Source organism: Gavialis gangeticus, unplaced genomic scaffold, assembly GCF_001723915.1.
Source record: "Gavialis gangeticus isolate Ggan-Ray unplaced genomic scaffold, GavGan_comp1, whole genome shotgun sequence".
Lineage (NCBI taxonomy): Eukaryota > Metazoa > Chordata > Crocodylia > Gavialidae > Gavialis > Gavialis gangeticus.
Genome location: NW_017729033.1, coordinates 72,701,737 through 72,714,751, shown reverse-complemented (window position 1 = coordinate 72,714,751; position 13,015 = coordinate 72,701,737). Strand labels below are relative to the sequence as shown.

Below are 13,015 nucleotides of genomic sequence, written 5' to 3'. Positions count from 1 at the left end.
CTAGTTCTACTATATTCTTCTGGAGATGGGGAGAGGGAGCAGAACTGCATGGTATTCAAAGTGTTGGTGTCATGGGACAGGGTCCTCAAGGATGGCTGTGTTACCCCTAAGGCCCCTTGACCGTGCCAGTTCGGCCCGATGGACACTCTCCATTCTCACCCACCACGTCTTGTTGGAATAATTAATATAGGCAGACTGCCTTTAAGTCTGTATGAGCATGGTTCTGATGGATTTCCCTGGGCCCGGTAAGTCCCATTTCAAAATAGATGTCACTGGATAACCCAGCCTTATGAGCTATATGTGTGGCTCCAACCACCCCTTTACCATGCCCCAAGCCTTGCAGATGGTATTGGCGTCATCTTGCCTAGGCCTCGTTAGAATTTGGCCCCTTGTCCTTGCTGAGCTCTCTGCAGCCCTGTCTCTGCGCCTTTCAGTGGTGGGCTCTCCGCAGCCCCATCTCTGCGCCCTCTCTGGTGCTGGGGTCTGTGCCCCCAAATGCTGCACCCTCTGGCATCAGGGTCCCCACACTGCAGTGTGCCCCCAATGAGGCCTCCTCCTTCCTCAAATAGCCTTACCCAAACCACCGGTCTTATAAAACAGCAAACAAAACATAAGCCCCTGGGCTATAACATAACAAAGTGCAAGGTATGCTCTGTCCATTTAAAAGAGCAAAACTCCCTCTCTAATACTGGGTGACTGGAGGCGAGGGTACCTTATGAGCTCCTGGTGCCCCATTAGCCCTAAAGGTAGCGTATCCCATGGCTGTAGCATCTCTAAGCCCTTTCTCCCTGAAGGCTCCTTCCCCTTCAGCTGTCAGGAGGGAACTGAACTGCTAGGTCCCAGCCCAAGGGTTTATATGGGCTTAGGGCCCTGCCTCTTCCGGCCAGCTAACCAGGTATAGATGTGGCCAATTCCCTCATTAGTCAGTTGTCATGGCAACCTGCACTTGGGCTCTTATCTGGCACCTTAGTGCCCTGCGACAGTTGGCGTACCCTGGATATTGATATACAGCAACATAATGTTGTCTTCTGTTTTATCAGTTCTCTTCAACCCTCTATTTGCCATTTGTACTTCTGCTGAACACTGGGGTGATGTTTTTAGAAAACTAGCCGCAGTAATTCCAGGGTCTCTTTCTTGATAGTTAATATAGTCTATCATCATGTCTGTATGCTTTGGGTTATTCTTTCCCACAGGCATCAGTTTGGACTTATCCAAATGCCCTGAAGATTGCCTGAGGCACATCTCTGTAAGAGGGAAAAGCTGGGGTTTCCCACTTGGAGAGCCATACCTCAGGCAATCTCTGAGGTGTGTCTCTGTTAGTGGAGAACTGTGGCTTTTCCTGTTTACAGAGATGCACCACAGCACATAAGGAACAATGGGCAACATACACCATGGCTGATCTGCTTCATTTGGTGGTGTCTGTTTATACCCTTGGAGTGGCTTTAAAATTGGAGAAGGAGCTGATCCTTCGGAGCTTGCAGGAGCTGTTATACTTTGTTACAAGTGCATGAGCCCATAGCAATATTAGTGAGTTATATCCTAGAAGGTGTCATTTGTCAACCTCTCTAGCTCCCTCAGGTGCTTCAGTTTAGTCATCTTGGACTTTAGGAACCATACTTGGTCCTTGAGTGCCAGGAGCTTCTTGCACTGTATGGAGATATATGCCACCTCTTCTCTGGAAGTGTAGTCAGACATATGGCATTTGGTGTAGCTGCCACCTTGGTGATGGACTCCTACCTGCATTCTGTTTAAATTTGTTTTGGGGGTGTTATTTTTGGATTTTTTTTACCTGTTCTTTTTTCTTTTGCTCCTTTACTTAGCGTATGAGTGGTTTTATATGGGGTTAGTTCTTTCTTGCTTTTAACTATGTTGCAACCTCCTCCCTCGCAGACAAACCTCTCCTCATCTGGTCAGCTCATTGAGTCCTGGGGCACACTCAATCTCTGAGCTTGAGCAGGGTGCTCTTGTAGCAGAATCTAGATTTCTGCTTTGACCCTAGCACTGCCTACCACAGCTCACACTAGGCCTCCGTGAATGACTTATAGGCCCTCTGTTAATCAAGAAGTCTAATCAAAGGGGATTAGTCAACTTCCACAGTGTTCAGGGTCTCTCCAGAGGGGTTTGCCTCCAGAATACGAGAGAATCTCCCGTTAAAGAGTTGAGCTGACAAATGAAAATCCACAAGGAGAAAATCCACAAGAAGTCAGAAAGGCAGGATGAGATCGTTGTTTGGACAAAAGGAGACACGCGGGGTAGTGAGGTAGGTCTGTGAATCATCTGTATAGAGGCAGTAGGTGAATTTGTGTTTGTAAAAGAAGATTACTCAGCAACAGAAGAGGGAAGAGGGCAAGAAACCTAAGGACAGAACTCAGTGAAACCTCAACACAAAGTTGGAGGCTGGGAGGGAGGGGATGAGGAGGATCCTCTGTATGAGTAATAAGAAAGGCAGGAAGACCAGAGTAGCCAATGAAGAACAAGCTTTCAAAAAGGCAAAAGCATGGTCAGCAGTTTTAGAGGTGGTTGATAGCAAGGAGGATGAGACTGGAGCACTGAGTCTGAATTCCTTGGTATAGGGAATGGTCATTATAATCTCTGTAAGAGCAGTTCCAGTGAGTGCAAGGGCCAGAAGCCATAATGAGAAACCAGGATGGAACTGAAGGAGGGGAAGTCTTACCAATAACTGTAAATAGTGCATTTGTTGCTGTTAGAGATGAAAAAGGAAAGGCAGGTGGGATGGTAATTGAAGAGATAAGTAGAGTACATTTTTTTTAAGATGGGAAAGGCATATCTTGTGAAAGGAGAAAACCAAGGGAGAGTGTGAGGATCCTGTGCTGAGAGAGAAGTAGAGGTAGGAAATGGGGAAGAGGGGAGGGCTGGGATTGTGAGTGTGGTACCCAATTAAGTAGCAGGACCAGAGTTGTTTGGATGAGAAGATGGCAAAACAGGAAGAGAGAACAAATTTGCTTTTCCTGGGATTTTCTCATAAGTGCCCATTCTGAATAAGGCTGCTTTCCTGATTAACGGTCAGAGTGCTTAATTTTCTACATATATCTACACAGATATTTTACCCACATAAAAGTAAAATAGCATATGATCTCTGTGTGTACATACACGTGTGTACATTCATCCATATGTAAATGAGATCCTTATGGTTTAAAACAGGTAAGTCTAGCTAGTAAGTCAAGCTTGCTTGGCTCCTTGGGTGAGATCTAGACCATGGGGCTCCTCACAGGCCAGACCCATCTCTGGCAGTGGGGTGAGCAGTGGCAGCAATTAATCCTTGTGGCTTCTTGAGTTGCTGTATCAGCTCAAGGGGTTGTAGAATTAACAGAGCCATTGCTCACCCAGACAAAGCGCATCCCTGATGCAGCTCTATACCCCAGAATTTGGTGTAGGTTCTGCTTCTGCTTGCCTTGTCCCTGAATTCCTAGACACTCCAGAAACCCCATAGGCCAGATGACACAGCTCTTCAGGCCATATCTTTTACATTGCTGGTTTACAAGAACAGTGCTAGATGAGGTAATGGGGAGGTCAAGGGCAGTGGCTAAAGAATTGACAGTGGCTGCTGAGGGCATATAACCAGAGAGCATGGATAGTGTGTAACAGTTTGGGAAGAGGAGCTGGGGTAAGAAAACTGAAAAGTTGGTGAAACATTATTTGCTCAAAAGATTCTGGTACTGGCAAAAAGAAATCTAACCCATACTTAAGCTTTACTGGTTTGTGCTAAAAGCTTTTCAGCTTTCCTTCTGCTTCATATGAAAAGCCCTAGACACGTCTACATGCGCACTTTATTGCACATTAGACTAATTTAATGTGCAGGAAAGCATCACCATCTACATGTGCACCACAATTAGTATGCAGTAGATTAATTTACTGTCGTATAGGATAGTCCCATCAGACACAAGGTACTATCTGATGGTGGAGTAAATTACTGCGCTTAAACGCACGTGTAGATGGTGATGTTGGGATTAGTTTACTTTGGCTCAAATTGAACCACAGTATATTCAGTTACATTAAATGCATGTGTAGATGTGCCCCCTGAGAGGAAGGAGGAGGGAGCTAGAGCATTGATTAAAATTTTCTTTCCCTGCAAGGCAAAGATTTATTGGAAAAGGTGTGATTATTTGAAGTACTTCTTCATTTCACTCTCCAAATAATTCCCTCCTCTAGCCACTTAACTAAAGCCCAGAATATAGAAAATGCCCATACTTAGAAACATTATTTTAAAACATATACGTACACACACAGAATCATTGGGAGAATTTTAACAAACAATTTGCTTTGAGGTAAGATTGCTCAGATGTGTTCCCTCTCACAAATACAAATCCTGAAAATCAAGGTAATGTGGAAAATGCTTTCCTATCCTGCAAAACTTTCCCTATTAGAGAATGTTAGGATAAAACTGAAGCTTTTTTTTAGTTTGTGAAAAAGAGGGATCCATTCTGAAGTAGCCAGGTGGGCAGCACAGCCTCATCCAGCCAACCCTACCTAGGGTGTGGGAGAAGAATGGAAGAAAAGGGATTCTCCTTTCTGTATCATATCTTAGAACAGAGAAGCTGGATGAGTTATATACCCCTGTCCCAGAGGCATACACTGAACACCTGATTATTCAGGGCTGTCTCTGACTTGGTGCGTGTGTATGCCTTTAATCAGAAATTCCACCCTGAATCTGAGAACATTTCAAGTCAAACCCAGCCTTTTCTTGTCAAAATGAAAGAAAAGTTTTGTTTTTACAAATAATTATTGTAATTATTCAAGAAATATTAAATACAAGGTATAGAAGTCAATTAGGGGTTGGAGTCAGAGCCCAGGGCCCACTCCTCCCAGGGCAGCATCCCTCTCTGTTAGGAGGGAAGCATAGAGCCAGAGCAGCTATGCAGGTACAAATGGCATCCAAACTCCACATAAACCCCACAAATAACACTTAAGTAGCTACACAAGTGCCATTTAGTCGTGCAAAGATATAATAGGAGCTGTGTTTTAGAGTGTCTTTAAGCATCAAGTCCTCAGAGTGCCTAACAGGAGTTTGAATAGTTTATATTGCTATATATGAGGAAAAAAAACTGTAGTAGATTAACTGTATAAAAAGCCCTTGTTCTTTCTTTCTTTCTTATCAGTAAGCACTGTGTCTATTTCCAGGTGTACCAGTCCCATCTCAAACCTTTCAGGCAGAGCAAGATTTGCAGCTGTGGAATGAGGTAAGCAGCAATACCATTATCAAGTTTTGGATCAACTACATGATGCAATAATATTCTGCTATTCTTTGACAGTTGCGGCTGATTCTTTTACTGTAAACAGGGCAGGTATTGTAGCACAGATCGTCTCTGGTGAGTATCTGATAGGCTAGCTGCATACTGTTATGTATCTTTATGTATACTCCTTTAAGATCCCAACCACAGGGAAGAATTTTAAGAGAAGTTGCCATCTTTTCTTGACAGCTTGAGTCATGGAGGGTTTTTTTTTTTTAATTCCTTATTCTCAGAACTTATTTTTTTACCCCAAATATGGAACTACTGAATGATACAAAACAATCCTATCAATCCTATTGATCAATCCTAACAAATGAAGCCATCCATGATCATAAGCAGAGAATAGACTGGAATGGTTCTGAAAAACTGGTCTTTTTTCCATTGACACCTCCAGTTGTAAATACTTCTGACAAATTGGGATAGATCCTTCCTCCTCTTCTATGTACATTGCCCTTTCTATATTGACTTTAGGAAAGGAAAGGAATTATATTTTCAGATTTCTGAAAATCACTTTTTTCTTGTAAAGCACTCAAGCAAATATATTTTGCATCTCTTCTTTGTAATGTGTCCTTAGTAAGGAGTAATATATTGAGCTTTTCAGGTAGAATTATAAGAGCTATTCTGTTGTTTTTTCGCAAACTTATTCCTTGGGACACAATCTGTAAATAATAGAATGATTGCCAAAGGTATTTAGTGTCTGGACAAAGAATGTAGGATACTTGAGGGGAGAAAAAATGGCATACACTGAAGTTAGTTGTAATGCACAAACATTTTAAAGGAAAGTTAATCCTATTAGTCCTATAGTTTTAAATCCTGATCCTCTGCTCTGGACTATTTTGTTCTTTCCCCTCTCTCTCTGTCTTTCTCAGGTATGCTTGATCTTTCTTTACTGAAAAAATAATTACTTCAGATTAATGTGGATGCTCCACAGTTCCCTTTCCTCTCTCTTTCTCGTGGGTTAATACTGAATCTATCAATAGCTGTGTGTCCTTTCCTATTATTTGTGTTCTATGTTATGGCACAATTGGTGACTCTCCCAAGAATGGACTACTTTCTGAATTCCGCGTCCTTGGAGTGTATGGAATATGTTGCTCCTAGGCATTGTAATTTGTGTACTGTCCACTTTAAAGCACTCCTGCAAGTAGTGAGCCTTTTCAGTTACCACTAAAATCACTGATGCCCCTGGGAATTGGGGGTGCACTTGGTGTCTTGTAGAAGTGGACCCAAAGAGGCACACCTCAGAATAGTTCTCACAAGGTCTTATGATATACAAGTCCCCAAGGCACCTGGAATTCACTCTCCAGGGCACTAAATATGCCATTAAATATAGATATACAACTCTCTACATACATGGTCATTTTATTTGTATGTTTATAGAACTTCCAAACTGGGACAGGAACATATGGAAATTCACAAGTTTGGCCCTATCAGCATTTAAGATATGATTCAGAGAATGAAGGTGACAGAAACGATGGGACAGGAAGGGTGTAGAACACTGGTTCTTAACATTTTTAGACTCAAGATATCCCTCAGGAGACTTGATGAACCCCTTGGTAAATGCCAGGTCTTAGTTTTCATTCTTTTTTTGACTAGAGAGAAATAATATAGCAATTCATCTGTTGTAAAGAACTCAGAAAGACCACAACAGTATCAAAATGTTTTTAACACTGTGGATTCCTGTTTGAAATCTCTGGGTTTATCTTATGAAACACATTTGTACATCTAATAGTCCTAACTTTGCGTGGCACACCACCTTGAAAAAATCTCAAGGCATCCCAGGGTGCCATGGCATCCTAGTTGAGAATCACTGGTGTAGAATGATGATGGGTACAAAAAGATGATCAGATGGTTACTGAGATTAGGTATGCACACATCATGGTTGTTCATTTAAAATCTTTTTTTAATAAAAAGTATACTTACATAGTGGCTATATACAGACATTCAAAAAAACCCAAGACAGAATCAATCTAATCTACACAAGTTTCTCTAAGCTGCATAGATTGGATTGGGAGCAAAGGGAACATACGTTTTCCCTCTGGTGGGAGGACGCAGGTAGATGCCTGCACTGGCTGAGGCCAGAAGGCTGGGGGTTCTCTTCAAGAGAAAAATAGAGGACATAAAGGCATCCAGTTTGGCTTCAATAGAGGACAGAGGACAATCAGACTGTCCTCTATAATGGCCACCCTATCCCCCCTGTTGCCTGGTCTGGCCAACAGGTGCAAGCAGGACACAGGGCTGGGGAGCAGAGGCTTTGCTGCCTCATCTCTGTGACATCGCAGGGGCAGGGCTGGCCCACTGCTTGGCCAGAGTAGGTGAGTGCGGGCCAAACCTAAGTTGCCTGCTCTGCAAGCTGGGGGTTAACAGGAGAGCCGCAAAGGCTCCTGGGATGCCAGGGGACTGCGACCTAACTTGAGTTGGGAGGGGATCTGGGACAAGAAGTTCAATAGATCAGTCTATCCTAAACCAATTAAGTCTGATACTACATCCATCCAGGTTTATCTTAGACCACCATTTTTCTGTAGGCTGGTGTGTTCTTTTACAGGTTTAGACCAGTTTCCAACCACCTAAATGGGAAAAAAATATAATGTTTACACCTGGCCAGAGAGAAAGAAAAGAAAATAACTGGTTTTTCCCGTTCAGTACACTCAAAGTACACACCAGTGGCCTGTTTTTGATAGCTGTGCAATACCTTTTGCTACATTGAACTGTTTGGAAAAAAAATATTTTGTTCGCTTCTAAGTCTGACTTTCTAAGAAAAACATCTAATTTTTTACAGATAGTTGAAGCATGTTCTTCTTACTTATCCACAGATCCTCAGGTGAGCCCAGTTACAGAGATGTTATTTATTTAATGTTGTGTTCTAAATGTGGTTAAATTCATAATCTGGTGTTTGAAATCATATTTCCTTTTTATTAGGTACCCAGTGTATTGGAGGAGCTTTGCTTTATTGTCATGGGATTTCTACAGAAACCGCAGGTAATGCAGGGTAAAAATTGTTTTGTATTTCTGAAGCATGATTTTCATTATGCTAAAGCCTGAAACTTGACAGTAAATTCTGAGGATCCATGCAAACAGGACATCTTTGCCACAATCTTCAGCTCCATGCTCTGTGTAATTTTGGTGTTATTCAGGGCATGGGAAAATCTGTGTGCAGTGCTTTGTGGGCCTGATCCAAAGTCCTCTAAATTGAGCAGAAAGCCCCATTAGACAAAGCCCTCTGTTTGGGAAGTGATCTATGTTTCCACCAAGAATACAGTTTATGAAACTGTTGTACCTCTGCACAGGGCCCACCACAGAAATGAACCAGTTCCTTTGTTTACCTGAAAAAGGAGTCTCTTACCTTCCCCCATGATTAGTAATTTATTTTTGCTAAAAGTGGGAGTTCAAACTGTACTCCTTGTAATTATAGTAATGTCAAAAGCACTACAAACCTACTTTTCTGAACAGTAAAAGAGAAATGAAAACAGGCATGATAACAAAAGAAATGTAATTATCAATATGATATGATATTCAAAGTAAGGAACAAGATAATGATAATATAACTGATCTGGACATGCTATACCAGTAATAGCATCTCTCCCAATTATTGTTCCCACAGGGCTTGGATGAAAAAGACAATACCAAAAGGGTAAGATTTCCACATGTATTTTAAGGGGACACAAATTCTCAAAAAAATATAACCCATTAACTTGTCTGGTAGTAAAACCCCACTTTTTAATTTTTTTGAACAGTTCTTATTTCATTATTCTAAGAGTCATGACTCAGGCAACTCAGACATCACGGTAAGTTGCACATACCCCTTTCTGAGTAACTGTGTGCCCATACTTAACACAGCATTTCTCCCTGAAGTAGCTTTGGTAGTCTGTCTAGTTGGAGAATGAGTTCAGAGTTTGGAGTTTGTTTTAAAATGTCTTTTTTTAAAAGAATGAACATAGTGAAATTAATATTGGGTATTAAACAAACAAAAAATATTTGTACCATCAGTGTTTAGGAGGAATGTCACAAGACACAGGTTTATCTCAGGAAAAACTTCAAATTTTGATCAATTCTTGTGTTTGGCTTTAATAAAAGCATACTTAATACAACTAACCTATTAAAATAAAATTTTCTGTGCCTAATCCTCAATGTGTACCAAATGGCCCCGGAGTTAGTGGATTTACATTAACTTAAACCTACTGAAGCCCTGGCCACAAATGTTCAAAATTATTAAATATATGTAATAAGCATTTGTTAGGCAAAGTCTGGTAAGATAATTATGATTTTTTATTTTTTGTGATGAATAGAAAATAGAAAAAATTGTCAGATTAGAAGTTTTTTAAAATTTTGTTTTGAGACTGATGTTAACAAATGTTAATTTATGCCTTTATCTGCAGAGCCTTTTGGGGAAATGTGGCATATGCATCTAATAAATAAATACATATCATAAAATAGTATAAAAATAACAAGCATCTGGCTGGGGTCATATGACCCCAGCACTCTTTCCTGCCTAGGCGGGGGATCGGATTCGATGATCTGTTGAGGTCCCTTCTGACCCTAGCATCAATGAATCTATGAAAATCTCCTAATTTAATTAATGGACCACACTGTAGTAAACCACAAAGTTCATTCATAACATGTTTTTTTTTTATTCAGACATTTCACTTTGAATGCTTATTCTGACATGACATTGTTGTCCATTATTGTCTTGTTCTGTATGTTTCCCTTGGTAATACTTTGAATCTTTACTAGAACACAATGTTCTAAACTTTCAATGACATTTTATAGCTGTAGTCAATGTACTGGGGATATAGGGCTGCTTTGGATTTATTCATGACAATCAGTTTGATGTTAGTACTTTGATAGCTATGGAACTTTAGCAAATCTTTAATTTTGGGGGATTTTTCTTACTACATGAAGCACTATATGTTTAATAATAATTTTATTTTATATAAATGAAAATGTAAAAAATGGCAACATGTAATTTTGCTTATTAAATATTCTGTAATTTTTGTAACAATAGTAATTTAAAAATCAGTTCAGTTTTTGTTGTGCTTCTTTGTATATGAGTAATTAGTAGTATATCAGAAATGCTCTATTCTTGTCTTATACATAAATGTGGTTTAGATACAAATATTGGTAATTATAATTTAAGACTTGCTTCCCACACTAGAGTCACATTCCCCAAGGCCCTCTCTGTGCAGTTGGCTGTATGTTGACAGGCTGTTGTTCATTGCTACTGCTCAGTATTAAAGCAAGCAAGTGCTAAATGACTGCGCAGTACGGGGCACGTGTAGATGTGCCCACAGAGTGGGTAGTATTTAGATGTGGAATAGGAAAGCTTCCCCACAACATTTTGGCTAGGAACAGAAGTTACACATAAACTGATTTAAGTGATCAGAAACTGGTTTAAACCTGTAACAGAACATAAGTTCAGTGCACATAAACCAGTTTCACAATGGCTGAAAACAGTTTGCGAAAAACCTGGTTGAATGTAGTATCAGTCTTAACTGAATGAGCCCAAACCAGTTTATGGAACTTCTATCCCAGACACCTTCCTGGTTTAAGTTAAACCAGAGTCCCCTAGCATCCCAGCATGCTCTGCAGTCTTTGCCTCAGGAGCCCATACCGTCTGGCCTCTGGCCATGCCCTTGCCCCTGCCCTTGCCCTTGCAGCAGTGAGGAGGGAGTGCCAGGCAGACCCCAATTCGGGTCTGTGCTGGTGGCACAGGAAGGGGGGGAATTAAGCCCTTGCCCCGGCCAGTTCACTTGAAACTACTGCTGGGCCTCGCCACACACTCCCATTACAGCTTCCCTGCAGCTAAGGGCAGGCTCTATTGCCGTCCCGTTTCTGGCCTGAGCCACTGCAGGCATGTGCCTGCATTTCCTGAGTTAAAAGTGAAAGTCTATTCACTTGCAAATTGTTTCAATCTAGGCAGGTTAGACTAACCTGCAAAAATTGAATCAATTCAGGCTCTGGCTTTTTGAATGTCTGTCCCTAGCCTCTCTGTACAGTTCATTCGATTCAAAGTGCAGAGTTGGCTTTTTCACAGGCTGATCATAGTCAGAGCTGGGAGTTCTCTCTAAGAAAATGATATGAACAGACACTTATGATCAAGGCTGGGGATACATATTGCCCTTCGTGTCACCTCTCTGGGAATTCCATTCATGGCAAAAACAAACATGCCAACTTTTTGGGGTATTAATGCAGAGTATTCAGTGAAATAACCTTTCTCAATTAACATCTTCTGTCCTTTGTTCTGCATGCTCTGTCCATAAACCAGTATTGCTGTAAGAGACATTCTTTGCATCACAAGGCCAGGGTTTCATTGTTGCTCATGTGTCTGTTCATGTCCTCTCAGTCGTCTGTCCTGCATCCTTTGCTGCAACTTGTTCCCCAACTCAATGAGAGAAGACTGAAGAGAGACAAAATGGACGTATGTAACCTTAAACTATGCATGCTTGCATTTCCATACATTGTAATTTCATTAACTTTCTGAAAATGTCGTCTAAATGTTCCCATTCGTAGCATTTTTTTTCAAGGTGCAACATTGCATTAGTGCACTTTTTATTTAACATGGGAGTTTTTGTATACTTTAAATTTGTTTTAATTAATGCAAAATATGCACCTGTTGAGGTATAACACTTTAAAATGAAAACTAATATACTCTAAACTATAGAACAATGAAAAAAGATATATATATAGATATTACAATGTACAAATGAACAATTATATTTATATAATATTTATACTGTGTGTATGTGTATATATATATATTCATTTGTACATTTTTTTAAATCTTAAATTTAGTGTATTATATAGTATTGTGTATGGGTTTATTTTTATTTTGGGCTAGGGATTTCTCTTTGTTTGCTTTTACCTAAACTGTGTATAAAAATACATTATGACTTATAACATCAAGAATTTTCTAATCTTTACAGAGAAAATGATACATTTAATTTAAGCCAGGAGTCAGAACATTCCCTCTTGACTTTTGATTGTTCTGATCAAAAGGTTTTTTCTTTTCAAATTGTATCACAATAAATTTGAGAATGTCTTTTCTTGATTAAAAAAATAGAAAAAGCCTACTAGTTTTTTTAAATATGTAGCCTAAGACAAGTAGGGAAGCAAGATATGACACAATAAGCTTGATTCTTCTTTTGCTTTGATCAGTTGAACTGAAAAGCAAGTATTTTGAACTTAGTGAAGTATGACTAGTAGAATAAAATACACAAAAGTAAGGGAAGAAGTCACTTCTGTGCATTTCCCTAAAATAAAATCCTTGGTACTATATTTGCTTGAATATAAAGTGACCCTGAAAAAATGACTCCCCCAGTAATTAGATTCTGTATATGGAAGATTTGTGAATTTGTTATAATTTTCCAGGTACAGAATTTAATTTATTGAAGGTTTGCCTTGAATTTTTCCACTTCCCACTGCTAGAGCAGGGGAAATAAAGCTGGTAGGGGGGCAGGCAGACCCTTTGCCCTCTGCCCCCCAACTTCTTCCCCTTTTTCCCCTTGCAGCCTCTTCCCACCCCCCAATCCTCTGCTGTCAGACCTTGCTCTCCCTGAGCACATGGAAGTTAGGAGCAAATTTGAAAACACCTACCTTAAAATAAACAGACTTGTAGTTATTTGCATATAAGGTCCATCTACACATCACCCAATGGTGACATAGTGACATGCTACATTGCTGTATGCATGCTACGGCAATATAGAAATCATGTGGTTCTACACGTGATCAGCAGCTACATCGCCATAGCAGCCCCCCCCCCCCCATTTTCGCAT

At 40.4% G+C, this 13,015-nt stretch overlaps 1 protein-coding gene across 1 annotated transcript in view; it reads left to right on the top strand.

Annotated features, from left to right (window-relative positions):
- The first annotated feature begins 217 nt into the window (after positions 1 to 217).
- The window catches only part of NMU (neuromedin U), a 31,382-nt gene continuing 18,584 nt past the window's right edge, over positions 218 to 13,015 (top strand). Inside the window, exons 1-7 of the mRNA XM_019525866.1 lie at positions 218 to 245; positions 5,122 to 5,198; positions 8,026 to 8,067; positions 8,166 to 8,225; positions 8,848 to 8,877; positions 8,981 to 9,031; positions 11,587 to 11,661. Of these exons, the coding sequence (XP_019381411.1) occupies positions 218 to 245; positions 5,122 to 5,198; positions 8,026 to 8,067; positions 8,166 to 8,225; positions 8,848 to 8,877; positions 8,981 to 9,031; positions 11,587 to 11,661 (363 nt within the window). The remainder of the gene's footprint in view (positions 246 to 5,121; positions 5,199 to 8,025; positions 8,068 to 8,165; positions 8,226 to 8,847; positions 8,878 to 8,980; positions 9,032 to 11,586; positions 11,662 to 13,015) is intronic.